The sequence below is a fragment of the Amblyraja radiata genome, chromosome 18 (genome assembly GCF_010909765.2).
Source record: "Amblyraja radiata isolate CabotCenter1 chromosome 18, sAmbRad1.1.pri, whole genome shotgun sequence".
In the NCBI taxonomy this organism is placed as follows: domain Eukaryota; kingdom Metazoa; phylum Chordata; class Chondrichthyes; order Rajiformes; family Rajidae; genus Amblyraja; species Amblyraja radiata.
Window position 1 is genome coordinate 21,628,547 of NC_045973.1, and position 15,348 is coordinate 21,643,894.

The 15,348-nt window shown below is 43.8% G+C and overlaps 1 protein-coding gene across 2 annotated transcripts in view; it reads right to left on the reverse strand.

Moving 5' to 3' along the window:
• The window catches only part of bap1 (BRCA1 associated protein 1), a 47,349-nt gene that overhangs the window by 31,351 nt on the left and 650 nt on the right, over window positions 1-15,348 (reverse strand). For both annotated transcript variants that reach the window (XM_033036801.1, XM_033036800.1), the window contains exons 2-5: window positions 7,246-7,275; window positions 7,025-7,079; window positions 4,648-4,780; window positions 2,520-2,639 (exon numbers count right to left, since the gene is read on the reverse strand). In XM_033036801.1, the coding sequence (XP_032892692.1) occupies window positions 2,520-2,639; window positions 4,648-4,780; window positions 7,025-7,079; window positions 7,246-7,275 (338 nt within the window). The remainder of the gene's footprint in view (window positions 1-2,519; window positions 2,640-4,647; window positions 4,781-7,024; window positions 7,080-7,245; window positions 7,276-15,348) is intronic.

The window sequence follows — 15,348 nt, forward strand, 5'->3', positions numbered from 1 at the left end:
TGCATGAGACAAGCCTTGAGGAAATGCAGCTGTAATTGCACATAAAGAAAGCATATACATGGCAGCAGTCACACTTTTAGTAGTTGCTTTGGACTTGCATATTCTAGAATAAAGTCTCTTCTTGCCACAACTATTACAAGTTGCCTCTCGAGCAGGACATATCTCTTATACATGGCAGCAGTCACACTTTTAGTAGTTGCTTTGGACTTGCATTCACTAGAATAATGTCCCTTCTTGTCACAACTAATACAAGTTGCCTCTCAAGCAGGACATATCTCTCTATTATGAATATTACCCCCGCAAAAGTAACACTTCCTTTTTGAATAAGTATATGCTGCAGCAAGGGCGCATTTATCAGTAGAAATTGTTTCAGCTTGCTCCATGTTAGTACTTGGGTGAGATTCTTTTGTAGTGGTTGCAGCAGAATACACATTAGATGAGCCATAAGCATCTGAATTTCTCTGAGCTAAGTCTAATGAGTAGGCTTGATTGTACGCTGACTGTAAATCCGAGGTTTTGTTTTCTAAAAGTCTCTGTCGTATTAAAGGCGATGCCAAACCATTGATAAGAGTCTCGAATAAGTTCCTGCCGATATTGATCAGCTGCAACTGCTTTGAAGGCACAGTCTTTACTAAGTTCTTGTAAAAACTCATCAAGTGACTCACCAGGTTTTTGTTTACGAGTAGCAAGGAAGTGTCGAGCAAATATTACGTTGGGTGTCTTAACGAAGAGTCTGCTTAGTACATCAATAGCAGAATCATAAGTTGTACATTCCTCTATGTAATCGTAACATCATAAGAGACAGAGCTTATTAATGTCCTGAATTTGTCTGGTGCATTGTCGCCACACTCATCAAATAAGTTATTTAGTGTACGAAGCCAGTGCTTCCATTCCTTTGCAGCAGTAGGTGAGTTGGGATCCAGATCCAAGCGTTGTGGTTTCAATGGTTTCTCCATCTTGATGCCACATTGCTTAACTTCTGAGAATGAGTTGCTTAAATTGTTGTGAGCCAAATGAAACTTTTACGCTACTCGTAATTTACTTAAACTTTATTTAAGCTTTAAGCAACTCATTTCTGTAATACATAACTTCAAAGCGTCTGGAAAATATCGCTGATTCCGCAGGCCTCGCCGGCCCGAGACCCCGCACATGCACACACTCTGGAAAAGCCATGCACATGCGCACACTCTGGAAAGGCCCCGCACATGCGCACACTTCACGCGGTTTGTCAATTTGCACAAAAACGGTACGCGATAGCGCTACGATTTTTCGGCACTCACTCTCCGTTCTGCTGTGCTGCGAGTGCAACAAGTTTCATTCCGATCGGTGGTATATTGTAAAAGTTAGTGAGGTTTAAAAATCTTAAAAATCGCACGTGCGCAGATCGATCTCCTCTCCTGCCAGTCAGCGCTGTGCAGGTTGGTCTCTTCTCCTGTCACTCCCCAAGACGGTCCGCCCCTTCCTGCGCCATCTCGTCTTTGCTGGAGCTGAGGATGGCTGGTGGAGGTCTCCAACCAGACATAGTTTTCGGAGGGACCGGAAGCAGCGCGGCGTTGGAACCCAGCGGAGGAGAGCGCCTAGCACCCCCTGCGAGTCCCAAACGCACCTCCATCGCAACGCCCCGCAGCTGAAGCCCCTTCCCCTCTGGTCCCTCTCACTGGCTGCTGCCCTCTCCTCCGTGATACCCCCCTCTCCCCCATGGCTCTTCCCCCATCTTTTCTCTGCGCTCTCCACCCCCCTTCCCCCCCCGTCCACACGCCAGCGCGGCGGTAGCTGCTGGTGCGTCCGGGCCGGGCCGAGCCGAGGTTCTGCGCCGGCTGATGCTCCTCCAGGGCACTCTAGAAGGGAGAGGAGTGGCAACCTTGAGATCCTGGGGAGGGAGAGTGGGGGAGGAGAGGGGATCGAGGGAGAGGAGGGGAGTAAGGAGGGAGGAAGGGAAGAGGAGTCATGGAGGGAGGGAGGGAGTGACTGAGGGTAGGGGAAAGGAGAGGTGAGGGAGGGAGGGAGGGAGGGAGGGTAGGAGGGAAAAGACGAGGGAGAAGGTGAGGAGGGAGAGTGGGGAAGGAGGGGGAATAGAGGGAGAGGAGGGGGGAGTAGAAGGGGGAGTGGGGGAGGTAGGGAGTGGGGAATAGAGGGAGAGGAGGTCGTGGGGGAGGTGTGGATGAATAGTGGGGTGGATAGGGGGAGATGAAGAGTGGGGAGGTGGGGGATAGGAGGGGTTAGGGAGGGGAGAGGAGTTATGGAGGTAGGGAGGGAGTGACTAAGGGTAGGAGAAAGGAGAGGGGGAGAGAGGTGAGGGACGGATTGGGGGATGGGAGGAGAGGGGAATGAAGAGGGAGGGTGAAGAGGAGGGGGAAAGAGTGCTAGGGATGAGGGGAAATGAGCTGCACATGTGCAGTTGGGGGCTTTGGGTGAGTGGTGTAATATTGCATTGGGGGACCAAGCCTCCTGTGTGACAGGGACCCAACGGTCTAGTGTTTCTTAAAATTCACAACTTAAGATTTTGGAGTGAAGCATACCTCTGGGCTAAATCCTTTGGTGAAGTCTTTCATCCGGCTGAGGGTGGGTCCCAATTCTACATTGTCGCAGTTCAGGAGGACGCTGAGCAACGCGTGCGTTGCGCATGAGTTTGGGATCAGCTTTTGAGACAAGATCAAAATGCAATGAAATTATTGGACACTTGGCAAAATAACGTTGCTCAGAGTCAGTGAGAACAAGTTTCCAAAGATGTTACCTTTTTGATGAACCTCAACATTTTTTAAGGAAACATTTGACAGATAAAATAAATTCAATATCACATCCTTGAATTTCCAAAACGGATTGGATCATAATTCATGGAAACATCGAAATTTAGATACACAGATACGGCTAATTGGAAACCAAAATGCAAAAACCAGAGCACGAAGACAATAAGAGAATAATTTATCACAAGAACATGAAAATAGGAGTCGGCCGGGGAGTAACAATATGAAGACAATTGATCACAAGCCTCTCATGCCCGTTCCAAATACCCACCACTCTCTTAAGAAGGAATTCCTTCTCATCTCTCCTTCACGGCCAATCTTTATCTTGAGACTGTGACCAGGGCAAAAGTAAAGGCCCTTACGAATTTTGTATGTTTCAATGAGATCCCATTTTTTCTGATCTCTGGAGAGAATGGGCTCAGTCTTTTAATTTGGGTCATACGACAAACATGCCATGCCTGTCACCAGGCTGATACACTTTTTTAAACTAGAAACTTTCATTCTTTCTCTTCCCACAGATGCTTCTTAACTGGTTGTGTTTTCAGTCATTTTGATTTTTGTTTAAGATTTTCAGCCTCAGTAGCTTTAAAAAAAAAACTCTACCATCCTCCATTGCAAGTACATCTTTCCTTACATGGGGAGAGAAGATCTGTATGAAATATTCCAGATAGTTTCACCACGCCTTAAGTAATTTGAGTGAAAACACAATAAATTAGGAGCAGGAGTAGGCTGCAAGGCCCCTTAAGTCTGTTCCATCATTTAATGGACACATGGCGGATCTATACTGGCTTCTTTTCTCTTCTGTGCCAGTTCCCCGTCATGCTAAATTCAACATTCTTTCAAATATGTATCTATCTCTACCTTAAACATATTTAACAATCTCACTTCTGCTGCCCTTGGATGCAGTAAAATTCCAGAGATGCACCTCAGATGACTGGCCTCTTATCTGGCCCCTTATTCATGACTTTTCTGATAGAGAAAACATCTCAAAACCTATCCATTTGTCCCCTTAGGATCTAAAATGTTTTGAAAAAGATCACCCATCATTCTTCTAAATTCCATGAAACACAGACCCACACCGTTTAGCCTCTCATGATAGGTCAACCCCCTCATCCCAAAAATTAGTCTGCTAGTCTAATTAGGCAGTGAAGAAAGTGAATGGCATGTTAGCCTTCATAACAAAAGGAGTTGAGTATAGGAGCAAAGAGGTCCTTCTGCAGTTGTATAGGGCCCTAGTGAGACCACACCTGGACTATTGTGTGCAGTTTTGGTTCGCTAATTTAAGGAAGGACATTCTTGCTATTGAGGGAGTGCAGCGTAGGTTTACAAGGTTAATTCCCGGGATTGCGGGACTGTCATATCCTGAGAGAATGGAGCGGCTGGGCTTGTATACTCTGGAATTTAGAAGGATGAGAGGGTATCTTATTGCAACATATAAGATTATTAAGGGTTTGGACACGCTAGAGGCAGGAAACATGTTTCAGATGTTGGAGGAGTCCAGAACCAGGGGCCACAGTTTAAGAATAAGGCGTAAGCCATTTAGAACAGATGAGGAAACACTTTTTCACACAGAGTTGTGAGTCTGTGGAATTCTCTGCCTCAGAGGGCGGTGGAGGCCGGTTCTCTGGATACTTTCAAGAGAGAGCTAGATAGTGCTCTTAAAGATAGCTGAATCAGGGTATATGGGGAGAAGGCAGGAACGGGGTACTAAATGGGGAAGATCAGCCATGATCACATTGAATGGCGGTGCTGGCTTGAAGGGCCGAATGGCCTACTCCTGCACCTATTGTCTATTGAATGCACATGTCCGATAGCCTCATTTTGTGCTGCATGATTCAACACTCTCGATTGTCCCACCAGCCTATGAGCATGAGAGACGACTAACTGAAATGTCAGTGCTTACCTGGTGAGCAAAAAACATGTCATTAACAATTTCTTCATCGAACACCGATGTCTCATCAACTAGGGGTGTTACTTTGCGCCGTGACCTCCGTTCTTCAATCCATTTAAATAGAAAGATGAATCCATATACTGGGCTGGAGACAAGAGGGCAAGACCAGTATGAGACAGTACATATCTTACAAATGTCTAGATCACATTAAAAACCTACATTTAAATAACCTTTGTTTATACTGAAAAAGTGGTGTAACTAGATGAAAAAATGCCACGGAGCCAAAGAAGATCAGTGGATAGGAAAGGTGGTGGAAGAGCACTGGAGCTAATGGAAGGATTGCCAGTACTTTGTTGCTTTAACAGCCCTCTTCACATTTCAATTCAATTTCAAGATTAGCACAAAAATGTTAAAAGGGGCCTAAACTGTCTGTAACCAGATGGCAGAATGGAGCCAAGTGCCTCCATTGGTAGAATCCGAACTTTGGCTGCAAATAATTATCAAGGTGAGAACAATGCCAAAATCTTAGAAGGGGAGGAGGCAGTGCTAATGGTTGGGGAGGGGGTACTAGAAAGAATGGCTGTTCTTCTACAAGACTGCAGGGTACGTGCCAAAGGACTGGAAAATGGCAATTGTAATGCACTTTTCCAGAAAGAGTGTCGGGACATGCCAGGCAAACACAGGCCAACAAGTATAACCTCTGTCTTCTGAGACAGAGAGTCCCCTGTGGATACAGAGAGATCGAGAAAGGTGAGAGAGCTGTCAGAGATAGTCTAAGTGAATTTGAGGGCAAAGTGGAAGTTAGCTTTAAAACTGATGAAATCAACAATTTCTGAACAGGTTCAGGAGTTAGCCCCAATGCAGCCATTGATATAGTGGAGAAAGAGTTGGGGGATTGTCCCAGCGTACGTTTGGAAAAATAACTGTTCGATGTGCCCAATAAAAAGACACGCATAGCTGTGAAAGAGCTAATAGTCAAATCTAATAGTTAAATTATATAGAGTGTCGACGTGGATAGAAAATTGGTTAGCAGACAGGAAGCAAAGAGAAGGAGTGAACGGGTCAGAATGGCAGGCAGTGGCGAGTGGAGTGCAGCAAGGCTTGGTGTTGGGGCCGCAACTGTTTACCTCTATATTAATGATTTGGAAGAGGGAATTAGGAGCAACACTAGCAAGTTTGCGGATGACACAAAGCTGGGTGGCAGTGTGAACTGTGAAGAGGATGTTAGGAGGTTGCAGGGTGACCTAGACAGGGTGAGTGTGTGGGCAGATGCGTAGCAGATGCAGTATAATATAGATAAATATGAGGTTATCCACTTTGGCGGAAAAAATAAGGGGGCAGATTATTATCTCAATGGGGTTAGGTTAGGTAAGGGGGAGGTACAGCGAGACCTGGGTGTCCTTGTACACCAGTCACTGAAAGTTGACGTGCAGGTACAGCAGGTAGTAAAGAAAGCTAGTGGAATGTTGGCCTTCATAACAAGAGGATTTCAGTATAGGAGTAAAGAGGTTCTTCTGCAGTTCTATAGGGCTCTGGTAAGACCACATCTGGAGTATTGTGTACAGTTTTGATCTCCTAATTTGAGGAAGGACATCCTTGTGATTGAGGCAGTGCAGCGTAGGTTCACGAGATTGATCCCTGGGATGGCGGGACTGTCATATGAGGAAAGATTGAAAAGACTAGGCTTGTATCTAAGAGAAACGTATTAAATTATAAAAGGACTGGACAAGCTAGATGCAGGAAAAATGTTCCCAATGTTGGGCGAGTCCAGAAACAGGGGCCACAGTCTCAGAATAAAGGGGAGGCCATTTAAGGCTGAGGTGAGAAAAAACGTTTTCACCAAGAGAGTTGTGAATTTGTGGAATTCCCTGCCACAGAGGGCAGTGGAGGCCAAATCACTGGATGGGTCACATCTCGAGGCAAGGGGTTGGCCATTGAAGACAGGGATGAGGAGTAGTTTTGTCAAAAAGATGGCGGTGATTCATTGAAATTCTCTCACAAGAAGCCATGAAGGTTCAGTCACTAAAATAATCCAAACAGAGACTGATTGATATTTTGGATTTTAGGGAAATCCAGGGATATGGGGCCAGAGCATGAAAATAATATTGTTAAACTAAGACATAATCTCATCAAATGGCAGAGCAGGTGCGTAGGGATGAATAGTGTACCTCTTTCAATAGAGCATAAGAAAATAAAAGTATCAGCTTAGTTAAGACACATTTGCCTGATGAACAACCTGTTGTCACTCATTATCCAAATGCATGCAATGTGTGTGGGCACTTGGACAGTTAAAAACTAAGTTGCTTTTGAAACTAAATGATCAGATACTTTGCTGAAGAACAAAAAAGAAAGAAGAAAGGAGGTATAAAGAAGTTACAGAAAGACTTACCCCTGAACCTTACAATGTAAATCATAGATCTCCTCCACTTGAACGCCTTTTACACCTGAGGAGAAAAGCAGAGAAATTAAGCTTAATTAGTTTGGATTTAAAAAAAACCTGAAATATCACACCGTGCAGTTATTTCAGCATATACTAAAATAAAATCTCTAAAATCAATAATAGCAAACTTTTTGAATTTTAATGGAACATATAATGTGAAAAATACTTACCAAAATCCTCTACCAGCAGGGTGAAGAGCCCTGAAATGGAGAAGAAATAAGCCATGAATAGAAATATTTGTATGAGAACAATGTGATTGTTTAAATCTTGATTATTACCAATACCAATTTCCATTGAACATAACCCTATTACAGATTTTTGGACAGAAAACAATTTGCTATCCCCATTTGAAGTATAAGAAAATCCAACATTATAAATCCTGATTTGATACTTCCATTCTGGTCTAAATAACACGTTCTCCCAGTGACTGCGTGGGTTTTCTCCAAGTGCCTCTGTTTCCTCCCACATTCCAAAGACGTGCAGGTTTGTAGATACTGCAAACTGCCCCTATTGTTTAGGATAGAACTAGTGTATGGGTGATTGTTGGTCGGTGTAGACTCAGTGGGTCAAAAGGCCTGTTCCCATGCTGCATCTCTAAACTAAATTAAACTAAAAATAAACACAAGGTTAATATATTATTCCTAACAGACATCAAAAGTTCTGGCAGCTGTGGGAGCAATGTAATTCAATAAATTTTGACATGATAAGCCTGTTGACAAAGTGGTTTATAATAATGGATTACAGTATATCATACTTCAAGACACTACAACCATGATGCCTCTTTGAATATAACAGCCAATTACGGGCGGCATGGTGGCGTAGCAGTAGAACTACTGCCTTACAGTGCTAGACACCCAGGTTTGATCCTGACCCGAGTGCTTGTCTGTATGGAGTTTGTACGTTCCCCTCGTGACCTGCGTGGGTTTTCTCAGAGATTTTCGGTTTCTTCTCACACTCCAAAGACGTACAGGCTTGTTGGTTAATTGGCTTGGTATAAATGTTAAAAAAATTGTCCCTAACATGTGTAGTGTAGTGTTTATGTGTGGGGATCGCTGGTCATTGCGGACCAGGAGGGCCGAAAGGCTTGTTTCCGCACTGTATCTCTAAACTAAACTACTTCCACCACCCATCTATTTCTCAATAGTTCTCCAAAGTTCTACATTCACAATTAAACTCTCTTGCAGTGCCTCACAACTCGGGTTTAATCCTGACCGTTGGTGTCACCTGTGTGACGTTTACATGTTCTCCCTGTGTCTACGTGCGTTTCCTCCCACATTAGTGACACAGTAGCTCAGCTGGTAGAGCTACTGCTTCACAGCGTCAGACTTCTGGATTCAACCCAGTATTCTTTATTGTGGTATACGTCTAGATTACATTGTCCAAGTGTCTGTGGTGGGATTCAAACCACAACCTTCTGATTTCTCTTCCCATACTGACCTTTTTGTCCTGGGCCTCCTCTGTTACAGAATCCACACGCAAACTGTGAGAACACCCCATATTCTGCTTTGTTAGCTTACAACCTAACAATCCAAATTCTTAATTCTCCAACTTTAGGTAACCCACAATCACACTTCTTCCCCCATATACCCACCTTTCTTCCTCCCCCCACGTGCCCTACCAGGACTTGCACCTAATTCTCCCTCTCCCCTTCCACCTGCATTACTTATGGGCCTTTCCCACATAGGCGACTGCAGGAGACTATGCAGTCGCCACATGGTCACCACATACATGTTCGCGGGTGGTTGCCGGGGAGTCGCCTTTGTGGTCGTGAGGGGTTACCCCATACTGGGAACTAGTCGCGGCCTCATTATGGTCACCGTGAATTTTTCAACATGTTCAAAAATTAGCGGCAACTAGAATGAAGCCGCCATGGAGAGTAGCAAAATTTTTCGAACCATAGATGGGTTGCCAGGAGGTCCTAATGGGTTGCAGGAGGTTTAAGGTTCGCGGAGGTTCTCGTAGGTTGTAGCCGGTGCTGACCGGTGAATTTAATTGGCTCATTGGGGCATAAAAAGGTAAGCAGTAGTTTTCAGAACCAAAGATAACCGACCGGTAATGTTAAATGTCAGCCGAGCTTCATAGCCATGCACCTCTGGCTTCTTAAAAGTTGTCTCCACTCCCACTTCCCCCCTCCTCCCTTTTTAAAGGACACGACTGCCGGCAACTTGACAGTCGCCGGCAGTCCGCTGAAAAATCAGTGAAGAGAGTGCACAACCCGCAACGTCACTGATTTATGTTCTCCGGAGATGCTGCCTCACCCGCTGAGTTACTCCAGCACTTTGTATCAACCTTTATGATCCACATTGATCAAATTGCTTCCACAGTTAAATCCAGACCATGTCTGGAATCTATGGAATTGCTTTTCTTTCAAACACACCTTTTCTTTGCTCTAATTGCTGTCTCCCACAGCCATCTGTAAGAGTGCTGTGATTGCAAAATTCTCTGGATTATTTAAGATTACTGAAGGGTGTGGGCCAACGCGCTAAAACCTCACAATAAACCAAATACCTGTGGTACCCAAATCAATCAACCACACAAGCTGCGCTGTTTTCTTATATTTCTGGAGGTAAACCTTTGAATTAAAGTTATTTGGCATGGAAGAAAGTAATCAGAAAAGAGTTCAGGCATAAACAGAGCATGTCTTGTTGGGAAATTAAAAATGTTCCTTTGGGGGAGATGGAAGAATTAATAATGCGCTCATACCCTGGATGATGCCAGCAACTAAGGTCTCCTAGTGACTGGATCAATCAAACTGTTCTAATCTCAGACCAGGTTGAGTGTTAAAGGCAGCAGACCTGCACTCAAACCTTTGTGGTCAACTGGCCTATAATCATGTGAAGGATCAAACAGAAGATAGTCGAGAGAAAAAAGCCAAACATACTGACTGTTTTTCTTTATACATACTATTTGACCTGCTGGGTACTTCCAGCATCTGTAGAGAATACTAGAATTCATATCACCACATGCTAAAACTATCAATGCAGCAGGAAAGAGGCTGTTTAAGGCTATCACTTGATAAAGACAAATAAATTATGGTGACTGTGAAGATGAAGAGCATTGCGAGTAGGAGATTTAAATATTGATCTTTGGAGTAGTCCAGATGGAACAATACAGGGCAGGAAGAAAAACTATTACAGGAGATTAGTTAGCATCAAGAAACAGCAACATGCAACAGCACTGTAATATAGCACTGTCAACAAAGGCAAAGAGTGCAGGGATGTGAAAGGTGGAGATGAAAGGACAGCAAGGTAAAGAGGGAATCTTTGTGACTCGTAATAAATATTTAGTGAACTAGCAGGAAAATAAATCTGTTAAAGAGATTTAGAAACATAGAAACATAGAAACATAGATTCAAACCTATAGTAATGAAAAAGATGGCAGTTTTGGCAGGAAACAACAAAGACTTTGGAAATAGATTTGAAAGGGAGGGAAGTGCACCCAAGAAGAAATCATTTTACAATATCAACTAGCAATGAGTAGAAGGTGACTTGAAGCTTAATTTGTATGCCCTTGAAAGCAGGAGATGGGTCTTGTGAACAAAGTGCTAAGAAGACATGAAGGATGACAGTGGCATGGAATCATACAGCATTGAAACAAGCCCCTCAGCCCACCGTCCATTCACACATTGTTTGTTCCCACCAATTCTGCTCACATTGCCATCAACTCCCCCCATATTCTATTATTCACCTACACATGAGGGGCAATTTAAAGCTGTCAATTAACCTCCATATTCACACATCTTTGGGATGTGAAAAAAGCCAGAGTATCTGGAGGAGTCCCAGTAAGAACATGCAAACTCTCCGCAAACAGAGCCTGAGGTCAGGGTTGAACCTGAGCCTCTGGTGCTCCGAGGCAGCAGCTCCATTAGCTGTTCCATTGTGCCATCCATGATAGTTGAAACATGAGAAACCGAGGACCAGAGAATTGAGTGGGGTTACAACGACTTATGGAAAAACATGGTTATATGAACAATGGGAGAGTGGGAAAATAAAAACAAATCTATGATAGAACCGAGGTACAGCTGTACTGTTCTACGTTAAATATAACCCTGGGAATACTCAGCAAGTCAGGCCACGTCTGTGGCAAGAGAAAAAGGTAACGTTTCAGATCAAAAACGCTTCATCAGTTGTATATTAGGGTATCATTTTGTCAGAGGAAAGCAAACCTGGTAAAGGATTGATGTGATTCGCCCAGATTCAATGCTGAACGATTAAGTTACATGCCATCCATTCTGTTCCATTTACACCAAAGGAACAAAGATATGCGTTATAGTCAAATAAAGGGTGCAAGATTCTTACAGGGTAAAAGGCATCTAAAGCAAAGTTCAACACTTTCCATATCTAAGATGATATAAGGAACAACATCTTCCTAACCATGGTAATACAGTGGGTATACACAAAAAGCTGGAGTAACTCAGCGGGGCAGGCAGCATCTCTGGAGAGAAGGAATGGGTGACATTTCGTGTCGAGACTCTTCTTCAGACCATGTCAAGAAGGCACAGCAACGACTTGTCTTCCTGAGAACATTGAAAAAGACTGGTCTGCCCCAACAGCTGCTGACAACCTTCTACCGCTGCACCACAGAGAGCATGCTAACATATGGCATCTCTGTGTGGTATCTCAGCAGCACGGAGGCGGAGAGGAGAGCTCTTCAGCGCGTCGTCCACAGAGCGCAGAAGATTGGGACACAGCTACCAGCCTTGGAGGGCATCTACTACACACAGTGCCTCAGGAAGGCAGTCAGCATCCACAAAGACTCCTCACACCCTTGTAATGGACTGTTCGAACTCCTACCTTCCGGCAGACGTTACAAGGCCTTCTACGCCCGTACCTCCAGACTCAGGAACAGCTTCATCCCCAGAGCTATAGCTGCTCTGAACCGGCCCTGCTGAGTGCCCCCCACACCCATGAACTATCTCCCTCGGATGGTCATGTCGCACATCGACCTGGCACAGACATTTGCACTTTAGACTGTTTTGACTGTTTTACTGTTCTTTTTATAAATCATGTTTCTCGCGGTATCTAAATCTAAATTTTATTAGTTGTTTAAGTTAAGACATCGGATGGAAGCTGCATACCAAATCTCATTGCACATATGTGCAAAGACAATAAAAGATATTATTATTATTATTATTAGGGATAAGGGGAACGAGAGATATAGACGGTGATGTGGAGAGATAAAGAACAATGAATGAAAGATATGCAAAAAAAATAACGATGATAAAGGAAACAGGCCATTGTAAGCTGTTTCTAAGGTGAAAATGAGAAGTTAGTGCGACTTGGGTGGGGGAGGGACAGAGAGAGTGGTAATGCCGGGGCTACCTGAAGTGAGAGAAACCATAATTTATACCACTGGGCTGTAAGCTGCCCAAGCTAAATATGAGATGTTCCTCAAATTTGTGTTCAGCCTCACTCTGACAATGGAGGAGACCAAGGACAGAAATTAAAGTGTCCAACAACCGGGAGTTCAGTTTGGTTCACGCAGGCTGAGTGAAGGTGTTTCGCGAAACGATTGCCCAGTCTGCGTTTGGACTCGCCGATATATACGAGTCCACATCTTGAACAACGGACAAAGTAGATGAGGTTGGAGGAGGTGCAAGTGAACCGTTGTCTAACCTGAAAGAACTGTCGGGTCCCTGGACAGAGTCGAGGGAGGAGGTATAGCAACAGGTGTTGCATCTTCTGCGGTTGCAGGAAAGGAACCTGGGGAGGGTGTGGTTTGGGTGGGAAGGGATGAGTTAGCCAGGGAGTTGGGGAGGGAACAGTCTCTGCGGAAGGCGGAAAGCGGTGGAGATGGGAGAATGTGGCTAGTGGTGGGATCCCGATGGAGATAGCGGAAATGTCGGAGGATTATGTGTTGTATGCAACGGCTGATGGGGTGGAAGGTAAGGACTAGGGCGACTCTGTCTCTGCTGAGACTAGGGGGATGGGGAGCAAGGGCGGAGCTGCGGTGTACCGTAGAGACACAAGTGAGGGCCTCATCTATGGTGGGAGAGGGGAACCCCCGTTCCTTAAAGTTTGAGGACATCTTGGATGTTCTAGTATGGAACACCTCATCTTGAGGGCGCAGATGCAGCGTAGATGGAGGAATTGGGAGTAGGGGATAGATAGTGGGCATACTTTTCATATTAGGATCGGCCAGAAAAAAAGTTTCCAAATCAGAAATGGTACAATGGGTAACACTTCATATTTGATACCTCTAGAATAGTCTTTTATTAAACAAGTTGTTTTAATTTCAAAATGCAAGTTCAATTTACGGTAACTTCAATTTATGGGCGGCACAGTGCGCAACAGTGGAGTTGCTGCCTTACAACGCCAGAGACCTGGGTTCGATCCTATAAGGAGTTTGTGCATTCTCCCTGTGACCACATGGGTATTTTCCAGTGCTCTGGTTTCCTTCTACAATATAAAAAAGTGTATATTCGTAGGTTAATTGACTTCGATAAGTAGTAAAATTGTCCCTAGTGTCCCTAGTATATGGGGTGATCACTAGTCGGCATAGACTGGGTGAGTCGAAGGGCCTGTTTCCGCACTGCATCTTGAACTAAACTAAGTAAATTGAAGACATTCACACAGACCAACCCTCTGAACGCTCTCATCATTCAACCACAGTAGTACAGAAACTGAACTATTATTTTACAGAAAAGCTACAAACAAATAATTAACCTGCTCCTAAAGCAGGAGAATTGGCAATTGTGAGGTGCATAATTGACTTAATAAAAAATCTAAACCGATAAAATTTAATTTTCCTTTTTTAAACCTATTGTTGGAGAGGTTTAAAGCAGTGATTGATATGCTTCTTATAAAGAGTAAATAAAACATTTTACCGCTCTTTCAGTAACTTAACCACCTATTAATCAGAAGGGATAACATTTAACAGGGTTTAATAAAAGACATTACAGAATATAACCAAACAAATAACTGTTAGAGGAACTCAGCGGGTCAAATAGCATCAGTGGAGGCAAATGGACAGACAACATTTTGGATTGGGACCCTCAGTCTGAAGAAAGGCACTGATCCAAAACGTTGATTTACCTCTCCAAATGTTGCCCGACCCGTTGAGTTCCTCCAGTAGATTCCAGCATCGCCTAAATTAAATACCTTTCATTACAATAGCTTGGATTCTAGAGTCACAGAGGAGGCAGAGGTGACCATAGTTTCGGTATTAGTTTGCTCATTTGCAGACTTGCCTCAATCTATCTTTCCTAAGGTTCAGGTTAACTAAAATTCTACTTTCCTAATCTGCACCGTCCGACTTACAGATCACCTCTGCACGCCTCGTTTTACACTGGCTCTGGTTACAGAACACCATTTGAAATTTTCAGCGTGGTTTTAAATCCCTTTATGGCTTTCCCCACACTTCATTAAGCAGCCTCACAAAATTGAAATTTGTGCTTTTCCAAGTCTGGTTTCTTGATCACATCCAAATGTAACTGTTCCATCTTAAACCAAAATTCTGAGCTCTGCAATTCCTAATTAGTGAAACTCACTTTCCTTTAAGGTTCTTCATCAATTACTTCTACCTTTTTGATCATCTTCCCTAAAATCTCCTTATGTGGCTTTAGATATTACATTCCAGTCGAACATCCAGGAAAATCTTGCTATGCTAATACAAGTTGTTGCTCAAATTAAAATATAAAATATCCTACTTTTCTGCTTCACAAGAACAGAGAGGTTTACATGTAGGGACGAGGTACTGTGGAAAACATACATATTGTTTAAAATCACCATTTCCTATCCTATATTTCCCACTTTCCGCAGCTTTCGGAAACAACTATCTATGCTTTGACTTTTTAGTTAATTGGGGAACTATTCTGCTCACATTAGATCTTTCCTTCTTCAATCCAAGGGGGAATCACAACGGTCACATTCATTGCCATACTTCCACATCCATTTCTTAAAGGTTTACTTCAATTGCTGCTTGGGCCGTCCTTTCCCCCAACATATGAAGATCACACATTTATTGCGCATATTTCAAACATTTGGATTATTAAAGCCCAATACTATGTACACCTTTCTGTGGGAGTTACTCAGTACAAAGCAGGATCCTCAATGCAAGGTGCCTGGTATGCTATTGCTCTGCCCTCGATAACCTAAACCTAGAGAGTGGTGAACATAGCCTAGTCCATCACAGGCTCATCACATCCTTTCATCTTCATAGGGTGCTGCATCAGGAAGGCTGGTAAGATGCCTGCCACCCTGAACATTCCCTTTTCTAGCTTCTGCCTTGTGGGAGATATTACAGGAGGTTGAAAGACCCGACGTCCAGACTTA